Below are 21,233 nucleotides of genomic sequence, written 5' to 3'. Positions count from 1 at the left end.
TGAGACAATCCTCCTGTACTTCCCTAACACAGGAAATAGTTGGTTTAACATAAAAACGAATACAGCTAAGCGATGCTGCCAGCAGTATTTATCCCTTGGTATCATCCAGGGGAGGAAAGAAAACAAATGGCAGAAAAGGCTCCAGCCCCGATTACAACTATGTGCATACACACAGCCAGCACTAACAGTAACATCTCATTATGACACTGTTGTCAGGAATTTTTAGGAATCCAGGTGTACAGAAGTTTTCTGACATCAGGAATTGGCACAAATGTAATCCACAGATTATCCTTTATAGCAGCTTTTCCTTTTGTTTGCTCGGCTTTTCGCACAAAGCACAGCAAACATTAAAGAGTTACGACCAAGTAACAACCAAGCGGCTCCAGACCAACACCCTGGGAGGGGAGAGGAGGAAAGGGGGAACCCCTTCTCTCTGCAGACATGCTGGAGGGGGTCCCCTCTGCGGGAGGGAGATGGTGGGTCCCCCAGAAGCTACAATCCAGCTCCCTGCTTGGCAGCCCGGAGCCAGGCTGACCACCTCACAGTGGGAGAGAGCCCTCCTGGTCCCCTGCTTTCTCCAGCTTCTCTGGCAGGGTAAGCACAAAGGGCAGGAGAACACCCTTGGCGTCAAAGGGAGCTTTGAGAAGCTCCCCGTCGAAGGTGCCCTTGAGCCCGCCATCCGCCTCCACCTCGCCATCCTGGGCTAAGCAGAAGCGGAGGGTGCCGGTCCGGTTGACGCAGTAGATGGTGTTGCCCAAGGCGGCGCAGCGGAAGGGCTGGACGGGGCCACCACTAGGCCGCAGGCTGGCACACTGGCTCCAGCGTTTGGCCACCGTGTTGTACCGGAAAACTTCCACGCCGCCGCTGGTCCCACCGCCTGGGCCCTGCTCTCCACCGCGGCCGCTGCTGACGTCGAAGCGGTAGATGAAGTTCTTGAAGGCCACCATGTCAGCGGAGCGCCGGCGGCTGCTGTTGTAAGGGCACTCCTGCCACTCGTCGCGCTTGGGGTCATACTTGAGCAGGCGGTAGAAGAGGGACCCCCCCGAGACGTAGATCTCCCCGTTGCAGGTGGTGGCTTCGTGAGCCACGGCGAAGGCACCCTTGGGCAGAGGCGCCACAGTGCTCCAGCGGTCAGCCCGTGGGTCGTACTTCTCCACAGTGAAGAGGCACTCACCCCCCACAGCATAGAGGTAGCCGTCCAGAGCCAGCAGCTTGAGCTGCGAGCGGGGCTGCGCCAGCGGGCGCACCTGGCTCCAGGTGTCGGTGAGGGGGTTGTAGCAGAAGACCTTGTCAGAGAGGCGGGCCCGGGGCTCGCTGCCCGCTGGCCCCGCCACGATGCCTCCCGCCAGGAAGAGGTAGTTGTAGAGGACGCACATGGCGCAGCCCTTGGCGTTGGCCTCCTCAGGCAGGCGCGTCAGCACCCTCCACTCACGGCTGGCTTCGTGGTAGCAGTGGATGAGGGAGCCGCTCTCCTCCAGCGACACCACGGAGGAGGGGCTCTGCGGGCGGCTGCTCTCGCGGCTCTGGGGCCGGCTGCTGCCGCCTGGCCGCTCGAAGGCGTCGCTGACCTCAGCCACCAAGAGGCAGCGCCGGCCGGCCTCCAGTCGCCGCTGCAGAATGAGGTCCCTCTCGGCACCGCTGAGGCGGCCGTAGACGCCCGGCTCCCGCAGCACCTCCAGGTAGTGGTCGCTCATGAAGCGGTAGGCGGCCTCCCGCAGCTCCGCCAGCCGCTGCTTCTTAGCCAGGCACAGCAGCTGGTAGCAGTTGTCGAGGCGGAGCTGGGCACGCATGGCCTCGGCAGCGCAGTGCAGGGCGCAGGGCATCTGGAGGACACGGGCGCCGCTCACCACCTCGGCCAGGTTGTCGTGGCGCACCTCGCCCATGCGGGCGGTGTAGACATAGTCAATGAGGAGCCGCAGTGCCCCGTAGCTCACCCCCTTCACCCGCAGGATGTCCCGCGAGGCGCGGGCGCGGAAATAGTCGCTCTTGGCCGCCAGCACCGACTTGTGAGCCCGGATGCGCTGCCCCGACACCTCGATCACCAGGTCGGGCTCCTCCACCGGCCGCCCTATGGGCTGCGTGCCTGCCGGTGTCCCCTGTGCGTTGGCGGCCTCCTCCTCCTCCGACTCGGAGGCCGTGCTGTTGATCTCCCACTGGCTCTCCACCACACGGCCACCGGTGGAGGCCGGCAGCGGGGCCCCGCACTCGGTGGCGGCGGTGCTGAAGCACAGAGAGGAGCTGAAGCTGCAAGGGGAGGCCAGGGTGAGCGGTGGGGTGCCGGGCCCGGCCCCACTCTCCTCCTCCTCCACTGCGCCGCTGCCCTCCATGGAGCCGCCCTCCGCCACGGCCAGGCTAGCTGCTCCGGCCCTGCGCAGCGCTGCACGGGACAGCTCTCGGCCGCACCGCTATGCCCATCACCTGCAGGTAACAGCACAGAGCACTGAGCCTCCGCGGCCCAGCCTGCACTGGCTTCCTTCTCCCCTGTCAGATGCTGTTGGTGAAAACCTAAACCTCTTCCCGGTGTGGATATTGCACCTCGATAGCCTGAGAAGCTGTTCTGGTTTTCCTGTTATTACATGAAAATGTTAAGCAGTTTTTATGCGCGGCATCCTTTTGTGACAACCGGTCCCACACTGTGCTGGGCAATGAGGAAGAAATGTCCTCTGAAGTCAGAGAGTTAGGAGTACTATCATAGCTTGTTCACCGTGTGCAGCTATTTCAGGGGAAGAGAGTGGTTGCAATCTGTTCTGGAAGGAGATTCCCCACTAGCCAAAGTCTCCTTGGCATGAACATCACAGAGGTTTCTTCATCTCACTGCTCCTTATATGCACTCCACCTGTTGAAAATAAAGTGTAAAAAAAACAGTCAGTTTTAAAATAGATATATTCTCAGTTCACTCAGAAGTTCAGGAATACTAAAGTTACGTTTCCATTAACGGCACATCAATAGTATCCTGAAGTTACCAGAATTATGCTAGTAGAACTCTAATTGTTTACAAAACGTAACAAAGGATTTTTTTGTTATGACAAAAGCAATCTGACACGTATGTAACAGCATATGTAGCTAGAATGACGATGTAAATCAAACTTCACAGGAACCGATTCAAGGTTTAAGATTTCTGCTAATATAAAGCAGAAGAGAGCAAAAATCACAATAGATAATTCGAACATGAAGGTTGTTTTTTTTCTGGGAAAATGTCAGGCTCCAGGATACGGCTGTAAGTAGGTGAGTCCCTGTCAGCACAATCGCTACTGAGCTTTATCTTCATTTCACAAATGTAGTTTTCAGAAGAAAATGCTTTTTGACTCACTTCTTTATAAATTTCCTGTGTGGTTTAAGTTTTGATGAATCACATATAAAAATGGCCCAAATGTACTTAACTTTACATAATGAGGACCTGCAGGTCTGACTCTATTTTTAAGAAGGTCAGTAATTTCCATTACAATCCCTGTTGGCATATTTTTCGGAGTCCTGAAGGAACACTCCATTCTGTGTAAGATACAGCTTGTGATTTTCTTTCAGTAGAGGTGAGCTATTTACCTTATTAGATTACTGTTAGAAGAGTCAAACTTCTGGAGTTTTTTTACATGAAAACATAATTGGTAGATGGCATTGTCCGTACATCCCTGACATGGACGTAAAATTTAGAAACCCAAACTTGCACAAGCAAACTTCACTTAAATGGTAGCATCAGTCTTCTCTTAGAGGTTTCTGTTCTGTGCGCTTGCCCTGCAAAAGACTTTCTATTACATTTGAGGACATTCAATTAGATGACAAATCAATTCTGAGGTCTGATTTCTGGATATTTGAGCCTGAGACCATAACAAGGCCTCAGCAGCATTTGAAAACTCCTTACTAAAGAGATCAGATTTCACAAACTTTTTATTTCTCATTTAGCTATTTTAAAATTTGGCACTTAGGAACATTGTAAGAAGTTTTATGAACTTTGGATATAGTCTCAGCAGCAAGTTTTCAAGGTCCAGCCCCTAACTCTGTATGTTAGGCTTTACTGACTTATTTTCTGCGGCTTTAACTGGATGAGCAGAAACACAGTGCCCTCTGCATGCGCTTGGTCTGTGAGATAAATTGCTTCATTAATGACTTAAAACTGGGCAGCATCCCTCTTGATGTGATTTTATTTTTCAGTGAGTCTCCACAGTACCGAATTCACTATCTAACCACTTATTTTAGTTTATTATACTGTAGATATTAAGATTAATCTATCTTCTTATTCAGGCCTTCAGCTTTGCTGGAGAGCAGCTACTCTACGTGATACTTGCAAAATGACAAAGGCCAAATGGAAATGGTTTGAAAATCACTTAGAATATCAAGCTCTGATGTACTGTTATATTAAGAAAATTGCTACCAGTATAACATCAATGTCACATAAGTAAGTACGTGAAACATTTTGTGTCTGCTCTGCTCCTCCGGGGGCTGAGCACCCTGATATTCTGCCCGTACCTTGCTACAGTTCCGGACAGCCTGACCTCCTCAATCGTTAACATTTAAGGGGTGCTAATATGCTTTCTCCCACTGCTCTCAACGTTATGATCTTTTGTAGATCCAGACAGCTCATTTCTTCGGCCACTTCTCCCAAAATCTCCTCGGGCTTCACATTCCCCCTCTACAAGAAGGAATGAGTGGCTTTAGGCAGCTTCAAGCTCTCAGTCTACTGCTTGATTTTGCAAATGAAACAATAAAGGAGGACTAAAGAGAATGCTCCCCAAAACAAAGCATGAACAAAAGTGAGAAGTCAAAACCAGTTATCTGTAATACCAGTATTATCTATGTATAATGAAATGTATTTCCTGTGTCATGTCTCCGAGGAAAATCACCAGTTATAATATTTGAAATTTTAAAAAATGGCATCCAGGGAAAGCGAGCCTTTAAACTTTCTCCAGTAATGAAAAGAAAAAGGATGAGGTCCTCCTCAAGCACAGCAATCAACCTTTTCCCATACACACATATCTGCTGGGCCGAGAACTTTGACCTGCCACTGAAACCACCCACCGCAGTCCTACCAAACATCTGCGTTACCATCCCCTTGAGCAGTCGCAGTGAGGAGGGAGTACGGCTTGCTAATAGTATGGCTTGCTAATGGCAGCAGCAGAATTCTGAAAAAAAAAAAAAACCACCTTCTGAAAAAAAAAACCCACCTTCTGTTATATTTACAGCTAAGTACCATGAATATGTCGAAATTCATGCTGAGCATAAAGAGGATTGGAATCAAAGTATCACACGCAATTTAGTCAACAAAGAACTCTACGGGGAAGCCGAAGAGCTGGGAAAGCTACAAGAGGGTTTGGAGGACTTTGTAAATTACAGACCAATGGCTGCTCTTCTAGTCTCAGCACCTTTGTCTAGCTGCAGGGATTACACAAAGATAAAGCTGAAAAAACAACTCACAGAAGCTGTGGAACCTTTCCATTACTGAGCAGCGCAACCAATCCTCAGTGAAAAGGTTGTGGATTTATTGTAAAACAGGAAGAAGCTGGAAGGGACAGATGGAAATACAATACTGAAATCCTTCTTCATTTTTTTTCCCTATCTACAAGCGATCGGAGTTGTATTGCTGACAGAGCATTCAAAAATTACAGAACCACAGAAGACACTTGATAACTTGGCTGATTTGAAGAGTTTGAAAAGTATGGCTTAAAACAAACATGGCTTTAGTACTTTTTTTCAAAACTCACAAACGGGATAAGTGCTGGAATACGAAGCAAGAGTACATAGCATCCACGGACTGATGTCACCTTTTATACCAGAGACTTTTAAGCCAGAAGCTAAATTACATGAGCCGGAGCTGTTTTCATTATCATGGGTTTGGTCTGGGGATGATGTAATGTTAATGGCCAGAGGAACTGCCAACAAACACGAACTGCATTTACGGGCTTGGCAATGACACGCTCCCAATGTCCTGGATGCGTGCCCCCAGCCTCAGATGCTGTGAGACGTTGCCCTAGGAAGAGAACAGATAAGAAGGCGAAGCTTTTTCTGACAGAGCAACTGTAAGGAAGACCTGCAGGTAGAGTTTCCTGGCATGGCATTCATTTGGCAGTTCTTCTGATAAAATCCAATTAAATGCTTGTTTTGCATTGTTCTCTCCCTATTTATTCCTCTTCATGAGTGCAGTGCCAATAACCTCTGACCTAAACCCTGTCCTCTAGCAAGACGCGCTTTCTCTGGGGAATATGCACACGTGGGAGGAATTGGATTATTGCTCTCCAGTTCACAAGTGGAAACTGCTCTGACTCAGTCTTGGGGTAAATTAAAGCCGTGCTTTCCCTCTCGTAAGCAGCTCTAATTTACATTAACAGGCGATCCTTCCCGCGAGACCATAGAACTGACAGAGTGCCACGCTGCTCCACCTTAGTCCAGGAAATGCTTTTGTAAAAACTTGTTCTGCCAAATTTCACTCCAGCGGAGAATTCCCTCGGGAGAGAGGAGTCATCTGATGGAGACGATTAAGGAGTCCAAAGAGGCAGGATCATCAAAAGAGAGAAACATCCCTTGTATTTATTAAACAAACAAACAAAAAAAGGTAAAGAAGGCTGTTAAAAGTAGAGCTGGCCAGTACTATCATGCAGACTGAAGATACCCATCTCTGTCTGGGAGAAGGCAAAATCTTCTGGAGGGCTGAGTCAAGTGTGAAGAGGTTTGCTTACTTATAAAAACGGTCTGTTGCACTCCTGCTCAGTGAGCAGATCCGTGAAATTCGGGACAAAAATGCTCTCTTCCTTACCGGAGAAGACATCTGGAAAATAGAGATGCCAATTCTCTGAAAGCAGCTGCTTGCAGCACCTGAAATCCTGCATCCTATTAGAGATGTAAGCTCTAGATCTTAACCACTTGAGTTACCTCTTACTTGTCAAGAAAAAAAAAAAAAGATTGTCTTTCAAAGGCCCACTCCAGGAAAATTGTAGACTTTTTTTCTTTTCCTTTATTAAAATTAGCAGTGCTCAAAACTGAGGTGACAATACACTGCCAGTGCCTTCGCCTGCCTACGGGATGTATGCTTTGTATCGTACCCACACCTGAGCCGCCTGCGCAGCTTCCCTGTGACCTCGTAAGGTGCTGTGATTTTCTCACAACATGCAACGGAGGTATGAGCTCTTTTATCTCTTAACTGCAACATTTTCATACAACCAGGATGAAAAACAACCATTTAAGAAGCGCAGCTTATGATTACAGACCACACAAGAAACATGTGGGTAGCAGTTCCTCATCAGGAGCTCAGAGGAATAAAAGGATGTGTGCGTATCGGGCAGGGTCGGGGGGAGAGGAAATCAGTCATAATAAAAACGTTATCAAAATCTTGATGGAATAGATATTCTAGCTAGCAAATCAAAACTAAAAATAAACAGAAGTTTTGAAGAGTCATCACAACCAGAGAAAAGGCTTCCTATCAGTGACATCTGTAGAGAATAACATTCATTCTCTAGAAAGGAAAATATCTTTTTGAGTTCCTTCCAGGTCGGACTCTTCAGAAGTAGTTAGGAAGGAGCAGTGTCTCTCAGGAGTTCTCACACCGAGAAGGAAACAACACTCCCACAAAAGCAACAGTTAACAAAGGTTAAGTGCAAGCCACCTCTAACATCTCTTAGAAGAAAGCCTAACAAAAACAGAAGGGTTAGGAACTGAGGCTTTGAATGACTGCAATACCCGCAGGGGAAAACTCCAGGGCTGGTGTCTGGCACTAGTGCCCTACAGATCAGGAGGTAACGGTATGGCAACACCACACTGACTGCAACAAAACTTTTTTTTATTTTTTTTTTTAACGGAGAATTGCTGCTCGATCTAGCTATGGCCTTGGAATTACTCTTCAGACACGAGGCGAGAGCATGTGGCCATGACTGGGTTGAGCTGTACGTAACACCCAGCGTAGTGCTACAGCTAAAAGGATGAAGACAGCCTTTGAACTGGGAAGTAAGGAGCAGCAGTAGGGTAAAGGATACCTCTTCATCTACAGCTTCGGTAGGTTTATGGGGTGTGTGAACATGCATGGCACGTGTATGCACGCATGGATGGATGGACACGCAGTGCTCTACGTTTTGGAAGCAGCAATGAAAAATCTGTGAGGAGAAAGAGTACCAAACGACTTAAGAGCTATCAAAAAACACTTCAGGGAGAGACTGAGACTCTGCAGCCAGACAGGGGCTTGCTGTGGCTCCCCACAGCATACGCCAGACTTGAGCCAACCCCCAAGCAAAAAGGTGATACGAGCTTCGGCACCAGCTGGCAGCCACGCTTCCGAGCCTTTGGAAAAGGTGGTTTGTGCTAGCAGCTTGGAGAACTGGTAGCGCAAGCCTGAGAAACGCCGTGCAGACACTTCTCCAGGGCTTGGTATGTTTATTTTGTGACTTGATGACTGTGAACAAGTGTAGACACATGAACGGGCTGCATACTGATGGCCTTCTGCGGCTCGTGGAGAAAGGCCTAAACAAGCCAGTGGGTGGAAGCTTACACGAATATTTCCACCACTGAGAAAAATAACTAAAAAACACAACAAGAGACTACCACAGCATATTGTGAATACTGAAAGTTCGCATGTATCAATGGGGAGAGGGAAGAACAAGCTCATGGAAGGGAAATCTGCTGAAGGTGATTGAATACACGCTAAACACTAAAGTTGTGTCTATCCAGTTTAGGAGGATACTGAACTGGAAAATGGTCAGAGTACTAATATTCAAAGATAAATTAGTATCCCAGGAGGAAAAACACATTTTTACCTTGCTGCACACTTCTTTTAATACTGGACTGTGGTCCATGAGGGAGGCAGGATGCTGGACATCTGATCTGACCCTTATTCTGATGTGATTCATCCCTGACACAAATGAGGAAGGGAAGAGCTAGCTTCTTTACCTCTAGGTGATCCCCAATCACAAGCCTTGCTGGAAGGCTCTTTGGGGGGATGAAATTCGACAGGATCAGACTAGTTGATCTCGTGATCCTTTCCGACTTAAATTCTGGACGTTGCCACACACCAGGAGTGCTGCCATCAAGCAAGGCATCAGCTTGTGATGACTGAAGGCCCAGCTGGGGTGTTGCTGTGGTTAACTGCCCTAACGTTGATGGCAGAAATGCTTTTCACCATTAAACAGTGTTGTGAACAAATAATTGCAAACGTTCAAAGTTACTTTGGTGATGATGATATAATAAAGGAGGGGGAGAATATCCATCAAAAAGCCAAGTCAGGTAAAGACTGAAGATTTCTACAAATAGATTTTTTTAAAATAAAAGAAGATTCAGGTTTTGGTGTGCATTACAGAAGAACATTTGATCTCAAAGAACCTACCACATTTTTGCAACACACCTGCTATGTGTTGCACTTTAATACAGAAAAATGGCTCCATATATATGGGCAAAATGAAATTCCTTGCTTAAGATAAAACTGGATTTCGTTTTTAATTTCATTACAGAACGGACATACAGATTAAAGAGCTGAAAGCACCAGAAATCTGTCAAAGTCTGTCACCGTTGTGCTTGAGGAAGAAAGAACTTGAGAAGTAACAGTATACTTCAAAGGAAAGCCAACAAAATCCCATTTGTCTGAGACTTATGCCTAGGAAAAGAAAGTAAAAGGAAAACTTCTAGAGAAGGGAATAATAAAACTACTTCTTTTTCCAGACTGAACAGGCTCATTGATTTCTTGGCAAATTATCTAAGTGATGCTTTGAAAAGCAGACATCCTTCAGATACGCAGTGAAAGGCATCCTTCTCATTTTTGGAGAACATACATTGTTTCTTTGCTATTTTTACCCAGATACTTTTTCCAATTGAAGTGAATTACAATCACTCTAGCCACAGTCAAAAATTACAGGACATCTAGTTAGATTTACCAAATAGTTTCAGATTTCTCTAGACATTATCTCTACACAGACTTTGGACCAGATTCAAAGCTGGAGAGACGTCTTTGTCTCAGCAAAGGGTGACTTTGAGGGCAGTTACAGATGGCAGGAGGCAATGCAGCAGATATACCTAAGACAGCCAGATCAGATAGCAAAGAGAGCCCAGCACGACAGCACAGAGCCCAGACTCCCTAATCTGAAAGGAAGCAAAGAAAAAGCCTGCAGAGACTCCCGTCTGCCACTGCAGTGCTGCTGGTAGAATATGCTGTTGGACCTATAACCGTGAATTTTTAGGTGACTCATGGGAGTCTGACATTTTTCATTTATTGTTTCGCGGAAACCAGGCCAAGGTAGAGGGAGATGGTGCAGGCCTGGGGCCATATTTCCACACAGCACCGATCTGTGGGTGGGATGCACCTCCCAGTTCTCCCGCAGAGGCAGAGGCAAATGGATTTAGTGTGTCTGAGCTGCGCTGCACGCTGATCTGTCTGCAGCCAGCTCCTGTGCTGGAATCTGGGGCATATGGACACATTCGCACGCCGTGTGTAGGCACAGCTGCATGCCAGTTGATTGGGATCCTCAAGAACCAGCGTACGAGAGCTACCGAGGGCTAGCCAGTGGAGAAATAACAAAGATTATGGCGATGAAACGCTTGACACGGATGACCAGGAGGTGTTAATTCTTGCTTTAGGTGTCTTAGCCCAGAATCGTCTCCAAAATAAACCTAAAGTGTTTTAAAATATACCAATACTGACACTTGCTGCTACCTCCCCTTTCTCTACAGTGAACAGAGCACCAACCAAGCCCCAGAGGAATATTGCTGCTGCTCGTTCCTTTCTCTAACAAGCTTAAACCCCCCAGATGCCAACTGGGGGGCTGCCCAAACCATCAGGCTATGGACTGTGAGAGGAGGGTAACTCTTCTTCAGTCTAAAGCTGCAGTACTTTCCAAAGAAACAATCAAAATGTTACCGAGGGAGAGAAAAAAGAACGTGGGGTTCTGTTCCCCGATGAAAGGGAACTTTCCCTATTCCTTCCCATTGCATCCTGCGGGGCAGGGCTCAGTTAAGCTGGCTGGGGTACAGTTCTTCCCAGCTCCTGCTAGGCTTCAGGCTTTGCTGATCTGGAAGCAGAAACACGTGCTGGAGCAGAAATACCTGCGAGCTGTCAGCACCGACTCCACCAGGCAATGGGGATGTTTTTAGCAGCAGTGATGTAACTGAGGGCTGAGCAAAGTATGAGGCGACCCCACGTCGTCATCAGAGCTGAACAAGGGAAGAACAAAAAGTGAATGAGATGCATGCTGCTAACATTACTAGAAGGGAACAGTTGCAGGCCAGTCTGACACAGAAATAAAATAGGTTCCTACTAAAATACTTTCATTTCCACAGCCTGACATGTTTCTGCATTTGATGCATAACATTCTTTTTAATGTGAACTCCATAAGCAGAGTCTGGGTGTTGAGGCAAAAGCCTTCTAGCTGCGCTGGTTTCTCTGACTATACTCAACTTTGACATTTAAAATTTAGTGCAAATGACTCAGTATTTCTCATGATAAATATATTTTCTTCATTTAGCACAGCAAATCACTAACATTTAAGACGGCTGAATTTAAAGGTCTGAAACGACTGCCTGGTTATCTAATTTTATTCCTGCAAGTACAGGCGAAAGAATTTTACTCCTGTACCCAGCCAATAACTTCTGGTTGAATTAGGTCAAAGCATTCTTCTGTTCAAATCATCCGTCTCACAGCTATACAGCTTCTCTGTTTCAGCTAATGACCTTGCTGGAAAATCAGGTGTCAAATGGATCACTGTGGATAAGAAATACACATGCTATGCTTTATTTTAGACTGCGCTTTTTCATCTTCTGTACTTTTATACCTGCTGACTTGCCAGCACTCTGTTTTTCCCAAATGATCCATGCTCTCTCTGAAGAGACATGCAGACCGGCAGCAGCAGCATGAAGGACGATGATGATCACAGCTATCTCAGGATTGTCCCGTCTGCTTTTTGAGTTCCTCACACAGAAGAAAAGCAAAGGCTGTAGCATGACTGAGTAACCTGTGTTACAAACATGTCTCTTCCGTGTGCTACAGGATGAAAGCTCGTTGATGGACGTGGTTAAGCTTGCATCAGACGCAGCAGCTGTGGTGCTACTCTTGCATTTGTTAAGCAGCAATCTGGGCAGAGCTGAAGACAGCCAGGACGTGCAGTAAGAACCAAGACCATCGGATCAGGATGTGAGGAGAGGTATTTGGTTTTATGGCTAGGATTTGGGAGGTGTGAGAAAAAGCACAGATTCAGGGGTCCTGATTTACAGTTCTTGACCATTTTGAGATTTTGATCACTGGCGCCTATGTCTAAAGTTTTGCTGTCTCTGACTAGGCAGGGATTTTAGATACATATCAATGACATCTTCTCAAAGCAGATATTAAGGATTCAGCCACTGTACTCTGAAAAGTTGCCTAATATTGGGGGTGTAATAAAAGTACTTATTTCCCTCCCTGTAAGGCTGCAACGATGCTGTCTTGGCTTTGGGCTGACACATCAACAGTCTAATAGATATCTGCACCTCTGCTGCCCATCATAAAGGCCTTCTGGTTCTCTGCCACAGAAGTAGGAGAGCAGAGGAACAACCTACCTCATCCTGAGCAAGCAGGAGGAGCACCAGTGAATGTCACCATTTAAACATACACGAGCAGTCTTTGCCTTCCTCTTCCTGTACCACAGGGTAAAACATCTTGCGACACATGGAAGCAACTAACTCCAAAGTTGACAAAACAATACACTCAAGTGACATTTACTTTCCTGCTTCGGCATTTGCTGTGGAAACCAAAAGCCTTCAGCACTCTATTATCAGTTGTTATTAAACAAGAAACATGTTGTCTCAGTACTGCCCACGTTATCTATGTTTCTTTTGGTGTCTTTTGGTAAGGGCAGGGTCTCACTTCACTTTAAATCCCATCCCTGCTACAGACACATTAACTTCACAAGCATCAGGATTTCCTAAACTGTACGTACTAATGTGTACAGTAGCTTTTTTTTTTTTTGAACTGAGGCCACTGAGGGAGCTGCAGCGAAGGAGATGAAAGAAAACTACAGGATAAGAGGAAAGCTCTCCCATGACGAGATTTGTCTTTGATTGACTGAATCAGAACATTTATTGTTAGCACGCCATTCCCATAGCAAAGGGCTGGGTTTAGGTTCTTACCATCTAACAATTTTAAAAAACGGGTCGCAGAAATCATAGCTTATCTCCAGTGCTCAGGCTCTGTTCCTCCAGTCTGCTTACGAGAGAGGGAGAGAGAAAAGCAGAACCATTTCCAAGGAAAAAAAAATAAAATAAAAAACAAAAAACATTGCAGATCTCTAACACGCTGATAGTCTGAAATGATTCAAGGGTCCAGGAGCCTTCCAGCAGTTAGGGATCCGCCGGCAAAGCTTACCTGCTCCTCAAATACTCCTGGGGGAATCAGCGTCCAGAGAAACAACAAGCAGCTTTTGCTAATCTGTGAAGGTGTACGTGCAAAAGAATTTCAATGCTATTAATTAATGCAAATCGTGTTGTGACAGACAACATAACAGCATGGAAGCTGCTTGTCCAACTTCTGTGGAGTTGTATGGAAAGGTTGCGGTTTCTGGCCCGTTTCCAAGTGAACTAAGCAAGGCTGTCAACTGGGCTGTTTTAGCCAGAGGCACAGCAATGGCAGCTCGTGAAACACTGCACCTGAAAAGCATTTACGTGACACATCTTTCTTCTCCTTCTGATGCACGCTGCAAAATCTGTAGAACTACTGGAGTTTTTTCAGCTTGTTTTGCATAAAATAAACTGACTAAACCGATCGTGAATTCCTGCTGTACTCACTGATGAGGTATAAGAAACTGGAAAGTACCAAACGTGCTTCGTAGAACAAAGCATCCAGCCAACACTTTTTATATTACCACACAGTTGTATTAACATATACCATACTGACCCAATCTTGTTATTCTTTCAAAGTCAAAACTGCCAGTTAGCATCCAAGGAGGACGGAGAATAGGCTACAGGATTGCCAACACTGCTTAGTAAGAAAAAAAACAGCACAGCAGCATTTATGGTCCCAGTCCTGCAGGGATTTAAATGCAGATTTAAATGCTAGTCGCAGGACTAGCCCCACTCATAATGCTAACATGAAAATGTACATGTAAACTGTTTGCTCAAGTAATTGCAGGAGGAAGGCAAAATCTCTACCCATTTACTGTATCATCACATGCTTACTGGCACTGTCACAAGGCAGAGGGCAGGAATATACGGTCCAGGCTAGGGAAGGAGCAAGGTCTCTTCTCGTTCAATGAACGCTCAGTCATGGATCAGGTTAAACTGGTTGCCAAATCCTGAACTGCTGTAAAGTAATTCTTTGTCAATAAAAGGAAGTAAATCACGCCTGTTCTCTGACAAAACGACACCGAGACCAAAAACAAAACAGAAAGAATAGATGATGACAATCCATTAAAAAGTAAAACAGCAGACTTAACTACTGTCCTCAGAACACTGAGATCAAACGCAATGAAAATGTGCTCTTTTTTTAAAAATAGGTATTTCCAAGGACCTAAAGTGGTAGAAAATGACTTCTCAGCTTCTGCTGATGGGAAAGAAATGGCCTTCTAACTGCAATGCTGCAGAATCTCAGCAAGCATCAACAGCAAAATCCCTGTAAAATCCATACAGGATCTTACAAGACCAAAAACAAGACAACCCCCCACAAAAGTTTAATTCTCCTCTAAAAGGAATGGCACAATTTCCTTTCATGTTTTATTATACCCATCTTTAGCAGCCAGCTGCCCCTAGTATCCTCTTGCAACAGGATACTACAGGATGCTGAAACCCCCAGTAAGTAGGATCTGGATCCAGTCATCTAACCACATCCCTGTCTCTCAAGTAACCTAGGCCAGCCCTAAATACTATAATCCCACTTTACTACAGTAAAGCCACTTAATGGCTTTCATTGAATGTGCCTGCCTAACAACGGTGATCTAATATTTATTGACGTTTCCAGCCATCATTTTGCCTACCTATTTGGACTATTTGTTACACGGAAAAGCGATGCGAGGAAAGAGTTTGTAGAAGAAAGGAAGCTATTAAAGATTTCAGACTTTCCAAATTGAAAAGTTGACCCCTAAAAGTGCCACTTCTGGCAGGAGTGAGACCCTGCGGAGCGAGGGGAGCTGGGGCAGACCGGGGACTGGTCCTTGGCACCTTGACAGACCCTGATCAGACAACACCATTAGTATGGGATGGCTGGCGGACCCCACTGGCATGCATCAGATGTCCTAATTAAAGAGGGAATGGATGGTGGGTGGTGGGCCCCGGGAAGAGGAGCACACAAAACAGGCAGCAAAGGTGACGAGCCAGAGCAATGTTTTTTTAGAAAAATATTGTTTTGCCTATACTAGTGACAGATTAATTATTATTTTCTATAAACATTTCATCTAATTCCTTCTTGGCAGACAGACGGTTAAATCTGTGAAAGATGGAGGAGCTCTTTACCTTCTCAGATCATGTAAAAGGATTGTTCTAGTTTATAGCTTTTCTAATTTTTATTGTCCTACATTTCCCAGCTTTTTGTTCTAGTTTCTATTGTTCGCTTTAATTGCTGTGGGAAAAAAAAAAAAAGCTTTACAGAATATTATTTCTAGAGGGCTTTTCTCCTCGATGAGTGAAAAAAAATTAGCTGTAGGATTTAATACCGTCATGTGCTGTGCTATGTGTAAGTTTGGGTTTGGGGGGTGGCCTCTTTTTGAAGGGCCAGGCGTAAAAACCTCCTGATTTCAGGGGAACAAAACGCTGTAGGACTTGCCCTGGGGCATCGCCACCTTCCACGCTGCCAAGCCCTGTGGTGTGTGCACACCTGGGGCTCGCCCCATCCGTGTGCTCTCAGTAACGTGCCACAAAAATATATATCTTGCGGAGCAACTGTGGTGGTGCTGCTACACAGCCCTACGCAGCAGTGCAGGGAGGCTGGGTCATTCGCATTTGCAACGGGTCGGCGGGAGTTAGGAGGAAGAAAAGATCATACACATAAACAGCAAAGGCGTAGGTGTGATTCGGCTCGGCTGTGAGAGGCAGGAGGGTCGGGAGGTGCCCGGGGGCACGCTCGCAGCCCCGGCGACAGGGGGGCCGCTGCCGATGGGACCCGACGGGGCGCCAGGATGCCGCCGTGCCGCAGCCGCGGCTCTGCCCTCCGCCACCACAGCACCCCTGGGGGTCTGCTCCCCGGCCCCTTCCCCAGCGCCTCTCCGGGACTCCGAGCCCTCCTCCTCCTTCTCCTCCTCGTCCTCCTCCCGTCTCCCCGGCGGCCCCGGGCTTACCTTGCGGCAGCGCGGAGACGGGCGGCGAGCAGCGCGGCGCTCCCGGCAGGGCTCCCGCAGGGCTGCCCGCCCGCCTCCCGCCCCGCCCCGCAGCCCGCAGCCCGCAGCCGGCCCGGCCCCACCTCGGGCCCGGCGGAGTGGTGGCGGTGCTGGCGGTGGTGGTGGCGGCGGCTCCGAGGCGAGCCGGAGCCTGCGCCAGCGGGGAAGGGGGAGGAAGGGGGTGGGGAGCGGCGGGGCGCTGCAAATGGCTGAACGCGGGAGCCCGCTCCGCGCTCGGCCCCTTTGTTCGCCTGGCACGCCGCTTGGTGGCCTGGCACGCCGCGGGGAGAAGCGGGGTCCCCCCCCCCCCCCCCCCCCACACACACACAGCCCCCTTCTCCGCCCCCGGCACAGACCTGTTGCTGAGGCGGGCGGCCCGGAGGCGGGCGGCCGCCGGGGAGCGCTGGGGGGAGGCTGCCCCCCCGGGAGGCGCCGGGGTCTCGCCTCAGCGCGGTCTGAGGTAACCGGGGGGCTCCCTGTGGCCGCAGCCCCCCGGCTGCTCCCTCGGTCCCTCCATAGAGAGGTGTCCCCACAGCAGGTACCTCCTTGGCTGTATTGTTACGTAGAATCATAGAATCATTCAGGTTGGCAAAGACCTCCCAGATCATCTGGTCCAACCATCCCCTTACTACCAATGTCACCCACTAAACCATGTCCCTAAGCACCATGTCCAACCTTTATGGGTCTGCTCCTGGTGAAGGCAGCCCTCCATCCCTCATCCCGCTGCAAGCTTCAGCCAGACTTCCACCAAGACTTCCCAAACACCGATACCATGTTTTCCAAACCTTTGCAGACCATGAGCGGTGCACAGATATTTCATATAGCCATCACAATGCATAGTTTTCCTGCGACACTTCCTTAAAACATTGTTCTTCTGTAGCTTTTCTCTTTTTCACCCTCTTTCCACTCACTCCGGTGTCCCGTCAGGCTGGTTCTTCAGCAGCAGCCCATCTCCTGGCCCTCAGGGACACTCCAAGCAGATGGGCAAAGCCTCTCCCTTCTCCTCATTCACAGTGAACCTGACTCATTTCTTCTTCTGGTGGCAGTGTGACCATTGCAGCTGTATCAACTTCCAGCTTCGCAGTGACGGTGGTTAAGCATGGCTGGGTGTCTTCTCAGCCATTTCGTCCTATTGCCCTACTTCTGAAGCCTTCTGGTTTGCAAAAAGTCTTACCGCATTATGTGTTGAATTAGTCCTTAATACACTACAGCACTTGCCTGCAAAGCTGGATAAGTGTAACCACTTGAAATCATTGGCTCCACTCATGTTACATGCTTACTTAAGTGGAGTGCTTAACTGGAATGCTAGTTTTCAAGCTGAGGTCATGTCTCATCTCTGCTGAGAGAGGCCAGCATGCTTTCTGAGGCCACAATAATACAGTGTTGTAGGGGTCTTAGAATAATTGGTGACTGCAACACGTCTTCAGCAAAATTGTGAATTTCCTGCTATTTCCTCATTTGGATCAGTTACGTTACTGGAGTGTTGGTTTCTGTACACGATCCTGTTCCTGGCTAGCTGGAAGAAGTTTCCATGTGATACAAGGAGATCCATTAAAGCCTGCCAGAAATAACTCATCTCTCCTGCATCAGGAACTAATCTTCCTGCTATTTTGTGTTACTTTACATACTATATATTTCAAGATGACACTGAAACTAGACAACTAATACAGGTCTGGGAAATTACTTTCGGAATCCCTGTTGTTCTGCTCCTATGTGGACTATTATCTCTCCCTGAGATGCCTGACTTCTGTTTACATTAATGAGAGCTACGTGACTGCCAACAGTATCATAACCGAGATCATTCTGACTCACGCTTTCTGTCTATGTGGTGATTTTAAGCACTGCTGAATTTGTTTAGCTCCTCTTCAGGTTTTACTGTCACATCACACTCCAGGCTGGGTTTACACAGAGGTGTCTGAGCTATGGTTTCGAGAGACAATTGAGAATCAGTGGCTAGGAAGTAGTGTATTTACGTGTATTGATGGGTCATACTTGCCCTTGTTTGCAATTCCCAAACTTTCTGAACATCAGTCTAATGTCCACCCTCCGGTTCTGGTTCTCTCATTTCCTTGCAACTTGAATTCACTGAGGCTCCATTTATAATTAACGTACAGCAATAAACATGTCTGCAAGGCGATATTTCTCACCTAGCTTAGACATTGTATTTTAGGATGAGGTGAATCATCCTTTGGTGTTGCCTTTTTCTCTCCATTAGCTGTAAAGTCATACTGGTGTAGTAGTAGACGATTAATTTTAAACGCCTGGATTACAAGGTGAATCATTGTCCCAGGGTAGAGAAGGCTCTGTCCTGAAGGCAACCAGGTATCACACACCTCTTCTGGTATCTCATTTGGTGCCTGTCATGCATTTTTGTAGCCCAGCCAACACAGCAAATATTCAGGGGTGCCGACATATTGTTACTGCTGCTACTGGCCAGCAGGACTTGAGGAGAAACCTATGTTGTGAAAGGGCCGATTAGCCTGGAGCAACACCTGGAGAGTGGTGAAGACAGTGAGGTGAGTGAAGGCAGAAAGGGAAGAGCTGGGTGTTAGCTATGCTCTGCCCCAGAAACCTTAGCTAGTTGCTGCCCAGTTAAGTCTTCTGGACATACAGCCCCTCCTCTCTGTCTCTCATATACCAGCAACAGTGCTCAATAACAAAAAAGGGAACCGTTTGCTACAGCTGCTTGTCTGGTTAAATAAATAGAAGAAGGAAAATCCAGGCGGAGAAATAGGAATAGGAAGGTTTCTTCATCTTATGCACATAAAGTTGGAGACAAAATATGCACCATTCTCTCTGTTTAATACGATAGGGACACCTGGTAGCATCCAGATGTGGACAGATGTACGTTTCCAGAGCCAGTCAGGGCTCTGGTCTTCCTGAGGAGGTAGCACATTTCTCATTCTCCCACTGGCTGCAATAGCAGCTGCACTGCTGTGATTCCCAACTCCATTGTGCAGCACTGGGCTACCCTGGTAGATGGGCAAAAGCACTCTTCTTTGGTAAAATTAGCAAGCAGTTCACATACAAAATTTATCATCTCATTTTCAGGGGCTTTGACTTCTAGCCAATGAAGCTCCTGACATTCTCATTTAAGGAGGTTAGGAATCATTTAACAAAATCATTTTTTCACCCGGATGAAATACTCAGTGCATATCCTACGGACCAAGAGGCTTTAAACCTTCCTAGATAAAGGGCTCAGAGTGTAGCCCATGCAGGCTAGATTTTTCCAAGAGCCTCTTGGACAAATAAATGTAGCAACACCAGAATTCTGGAACTGGCATGGGTAAAATCCAGCAGCATTGCACCTGCACATGCTGGAGCAAATGTCCGACAGGTAGTGGCAGTAGCTGGGATCAGCGGTCCCTACAGTATCCAGAGATCCAGTTCATGGCCAGAAGCCAAAACGTAAGCAAACCAAACAAACAGAAAAGAAAACATGACTCCTTTTGCTCATCCTGTGTTTGACAGCTGAAGACTCCCATGTGAAATGCTTCTTGGTACTATAACACAGAGGTCTCAAGCATTGGTTTGGTTGTTACTGCTGGCACAGGGCAACAGTTCGTTATATTTCTGCTGAGCAGCCAAAGATGACTAAAATAAATCTTGTATATCTGGAATACGAAAAGTATACATGCTGCAGGCATGTTACACAAGCTATATTGTATTCAGAGAACAGTAGGTTTGATGACTCAAGCTGATCTACCTTTGTGTATTACTACATGCATGTAATACACCCAAATAGGAGAATGTAAAGAAAAAGGAGCAGAAAAAGGGCAAGTTACCCTTATTGGAAGGGTAATCAGCTTGTGGGAGACAGAGTGGTATTAGCCATAAGGAAAAATAGATCATAAAGATTTCTTTAGGTTTTGTTTTTAAAGAGCAAAGACCAGAGAGATCAATACTGTTTTTAATATAAGAAAAAAAAAAGAAAAAAAGAAAAAAAGAAAAAAAAAGGCAGAACAAAAGAGACTGGCTTACTGAGAGTTTTGTCACCTGGAACAATGCTCTGAACAGGTAGAACAGCTTTTAATTAGACTGAAAGCATTTGATAGGGTTAAAAGATGGGGAACATGCAGCACTTACTTAGATGAGCAGTTGGGAAAACAAGCACATAATCTCCCAGTTCACTAAAAAGATAATAAAAACCAAAGGATTTGAAAAAGAGAATTAAAGCCTAACCTTGCTCTTTACTGGAGGAGATTATCCAGGCAGCGTTTCTTCCCAGCCACAACCAAGGACTGTCACAGCACCTCTCTCTCCAACGTACCTCCACGGCTGGCGCTACGGCGTGTGAGCAAACACCTCGCGATCAGCAGGTTTCTCCCCAAATCCTGATATTCCCGTGAGACATCTTCAGGTAGAGGTGGAGGCTGTAACCGGCTGCTTGCCTGGACGGCTGGGTTCATGCAGGGAAGGGGCCGGCACGAGGACTCCACCTGATGCAGCCTCGGGACACGTGCGAGGGGCAATTGAGGTGCTCTCGTCTCCAGCAGCACGGAAGCAGCTGACGTTAACTGATGGTGTCACTTGCATCTGATCTGGATTAAGAGCAGCACGGGCTGCTTGTAGCAGCGTTGTAGAAAGGTTGTTGCACTTACAGATCTTGGCTGAACTAGGATCCTTCTCACTGAAGTACGCGGTCTGTGCTATCCAACTCTCCACGAAAGAAATCCCTTTCAAAAGAGCACCTTCAAAAAGCATTCAGAGCAGCCAGACAGGCACGTTCTGCAGCTTGAGATGCCAGCAGAAGGAAACAGAAAAGTCCAGAGAAGAAGACCTGCACAATTTGCTTTGGTATGAGTACATTTTTTTTAAGTGTGAGTACATTTTTTTTGTGCCAATGTTTGAAGTGACCCTGATGCCCAAGATGAAACCCGTTGCATTTCTCTCCAATCAGGACAAATGGAGAGCAAAAATGAGAAGCCTGGACCTCGTGTAGCCAAGCTGTGTCTGATTCCTTGAATTTAAAACCTTTCTTGTAGTCAGTAGTCAGTCATG

The 21,233-nt window shown here is 47.1% G+C and overlaps 1 protein-coding gene across 1 annotated transcript; it reads right to left on the bottom strand.

Moving 5' to 3' along the window:
* Positions 1-539: 539 nt before the first annotated feature.
* On the bottom strand, positions 540-2,383 carry KBTBD11 (kelch repeat and BTB domain containing 11). Its single transcript, XM_035543025.2, has one exon. It carries the CDS (start codon positions 2,325-2,327, stop codon positions 540-542), a length of 1,788 nt encoding a protein of 595 aa, XP_035398918.1. The 5' UTR covers positions 2,328-2,383.
* Positions 2,384-21,233: the final 18,850 nt, after the last annotated feature.

Source organism: Cygnus atratus, chromosome 3 (genome assembly GCF_013377495.2).
Source record: "Cygnus atratus isolate AKBS03 ecotype Queensland, Australia chromosome 3, CAtr_DNAZoo_HiC_assembly, whole genome shotgun sequence".
NCBI lineage: Eukaryota > Metazoa > Chordata > Aves > Anseriformes > Anatidae > Cygnus > Cygnus atratus.
The sequence above is the reverse complement of the archived record's forward strand: the minus strand, read 5'-3'. Positions and strand labels throughout refer to the sequence as shown.

Bases quoted from the DNA above. Each gene is read 5' to 3' on its own strand.
- KBTBD11 (XM_035543025.2), bottom strand. From the start codon at position 2,327: ATGGAGGGCAGCGGCGCAGTGGAGGAGGAGGAGAGTGGGGCCGGGCCC.